Genomic DNA, 2,469 nt, shown 5'->3' on the forward strand with positions numbered 1-2,469 from the left:
TTTTTTTGTTAGTCTTTAGTTTTGGAAAAGAACGCTCCCATTAGCTGTGCAGATTCACGTTTTAATGTGTATTAGGCCTTTGGGGGACATTGTTTTGCAAGTTTACTACACCCAGTAGAAGATTACTAGGGTAGTAATCTCTATTTTAAACGTTACTACCCCCAATAAACTTTATTATTTCACATCTAAGTTGATTTTTCACTGTTTTAATGTGTATAATAGCCTTTGGAGATACTGTTTTGCAGGTTTACTACCCCTAGTAGAAGCTTACTGGGGGTAGTCAATTGTATTTTTTTGCCGCTATATATTTTACTACCCCCCAGTAATTTTTGAAATCTTCATTCTTCTGATTTGAATATGTTTTCTTATAGTTTTATGGTTTGTTAGACTTTCATTTTGGAGCGGAACGCTCCCGTTAGCGGTGCAGCGGCACGCTGCTGTTTATTTTACTACCCCTAGTAATTGTTTGTTTGTTTTTTTATTGTGCAGGTTTCTTCCCTTTAGCCTTGTGTTTTTGTGATTCAGAGACTAAAGAAAACTGGTTGTTTTTCTTCAAGCACTTGAAGGCTTTGTTGGAACCGCAAGGAAGGATTATCACATTCATTAGTGATCGTGGTGTTGGTTTATTGAAGGCATTTGATCTCATTTTTCCTGGTAATCCTCATCTTTACTGTTATCATCATTTACGATACAACCTTAGTCGAAAGTATAAGAACAAAGGAGGGGAAATTGTTGTTGCTGATGTGTTACAAAAATTCTTTAAAGTGGCTTATGCATCGACTGAGAAGTCTTTCTACTTTCATTTAAAAAATTTGAGAGATGAGGGTGGTGCTACTATTATTGATGAATTCATAAGGGAGATTCCATTGGAACATTGGTGCCGTGCATTTTTTAAAGGTTGTCAGTATGGGATTATGGCAAATGGTATTGCTGAATCCTTTAATAACTGGATTGTTGCTGAGCGTTCATTGACCCCTTTCGCTATGTTAGATCAAACAAGAATGAAAGAAATGAAGATGATGTCAGAAAGGAGTGTTGAGTCGAAATCTTGGACTACCAAGCTTACTCCTAAAATGGAGAAGAGGCTGAAAGAGCAGCTTGATAGGTCTCGTGTGTTCAGGGTGATTGCTTCCCATGAAAATGTTTATGAGGTTAGGAATGATAAGTACTCCTATTCAGTGGACCTCTCTACTCGTACTTGTTCATGTGTGAAGTGGCAGATTAATTGCTTCCCATCTGCTCATGCACTTGCTGCTATACAAGGTGCAAGACTTGATGTGTATGATCTCATTGATCCTTATTTTACTGCTGAATACTATAGGATGTGTTATAGCTTTCCTATTGCACCTCTGAGTAACGTGGATGCCTCTTGTTCTTCCACTGAGGATTTTATACTACCTCCTGTTACAAAGAGGCCGGCTGGGAGGCCTAAATTAAAGAGGATAGCATCTGCTGGTGAGAAGAAGCTGATTCGATACGGTCGTTGTAATAAGATGGGCCATCATAACAAGAAGAGCTGTACGGAACCTTTGAACATGTTGCTGTAGTTTCTTATACATCCTTCTGGTTGTTAGTGGATGTTTGGAATTTGTTGTTTTTTGGATGTTTTTTGAACTATATTCAGATTTCTCTCTATTGTAAGGATTTTGATTGAAGATTTTTGTGATGTTCATTATTGTGGAATTCTCTTGACAATATTATTATGTTCATCTGTCCCAAGCATTAAAGTTCTAAGGGTCAGTAATTTTACACATGATCTTTTTATTTATTTATTTATTTTTTCTGTTCTTCCCTCCCAAGGAATTAACTTTACTGGGGTTAGTAATGTTTCCAAGTGGTCAGATTTACTTGTTCTGCAGTCTAACACATACTTTACTAGAGGTAGTAAAGTTTCCAGAACCTCAGTTTTTTTTTGTTCTGCACCCTAGAACATACTTTACTAGGGGTAGTAATGTTTTCAGTGCATAAAAAAACACAACTAAGGGGATAGTAATGTTGTTCTGCACCCAGTAATGAACTTTACTGGGGGTAGTAATGTTTCCAGAACCTCAGTTTTTGTTGTTCTGCACCCTAGAACATACTTTACTAGGGGTAGTAATGTTTCCAAAGTATCAGATTTTGTTGTTCTGCACCCTAACACATTGCTGGGGGCAGTAAAGTTTTCAGAGCATAAAAAAACACATTGCTGATGGTAGTAAACCATTACTTTACTAGGTATTAAATTTCCTTAAATTTACATGAAAGTTTCAAAATAGAACTTAAAATTGGATCTCAGTCTTAGTTGTGATATCTGTCCACAATTCTAGCAAAAGTTACATAAATCATTTGTTTAATTTCGCAAACTCCTCTAACATCTTCTTCCTCATTTGGTTGCCGCCTTCTTGGTTTGGATCCAACCCAGCACACATTGCCTCCATATAATGTAGAACAAAATGGGACCACAATCAGACCTGCCATAAAATCAAAGGG

General features: G+C 36.9%; 1 protein-coding gene across 1 annotated transcript; it reads left to right on the forward strand.

Moving 5' to 3' along the window:
• Positions 1-914: 914 nt before the first annotated feature.
• Positions 915-1,547, forward strand: LOC101292081. The gene has a single exon (XM_004309909.1). It carries the CDS (start codon positions 915-917, stop codon positions 1,545-1,547), a length of 633 nt encoding a protein of 210 aa, XP_004309957.1.
• Positions 1,548-2,469: the final 922 nt, after the last annotated feature.

This window comes from Fragaria vesca, unplaced genomic scaffold (assembly GCF_000184155.1).
Source record: "Fragaria vesca subsp. vesca unplaced genomic scaffold, FraVesHawaii_1.0 scf0513155, whole genome shotgun sequence".
NCBI lineage: Eukaryota > Viridiplantae > Streptophyta > Magnoliopsida > Rosales > Rosaceae > Fragaria > Fragaria vesca.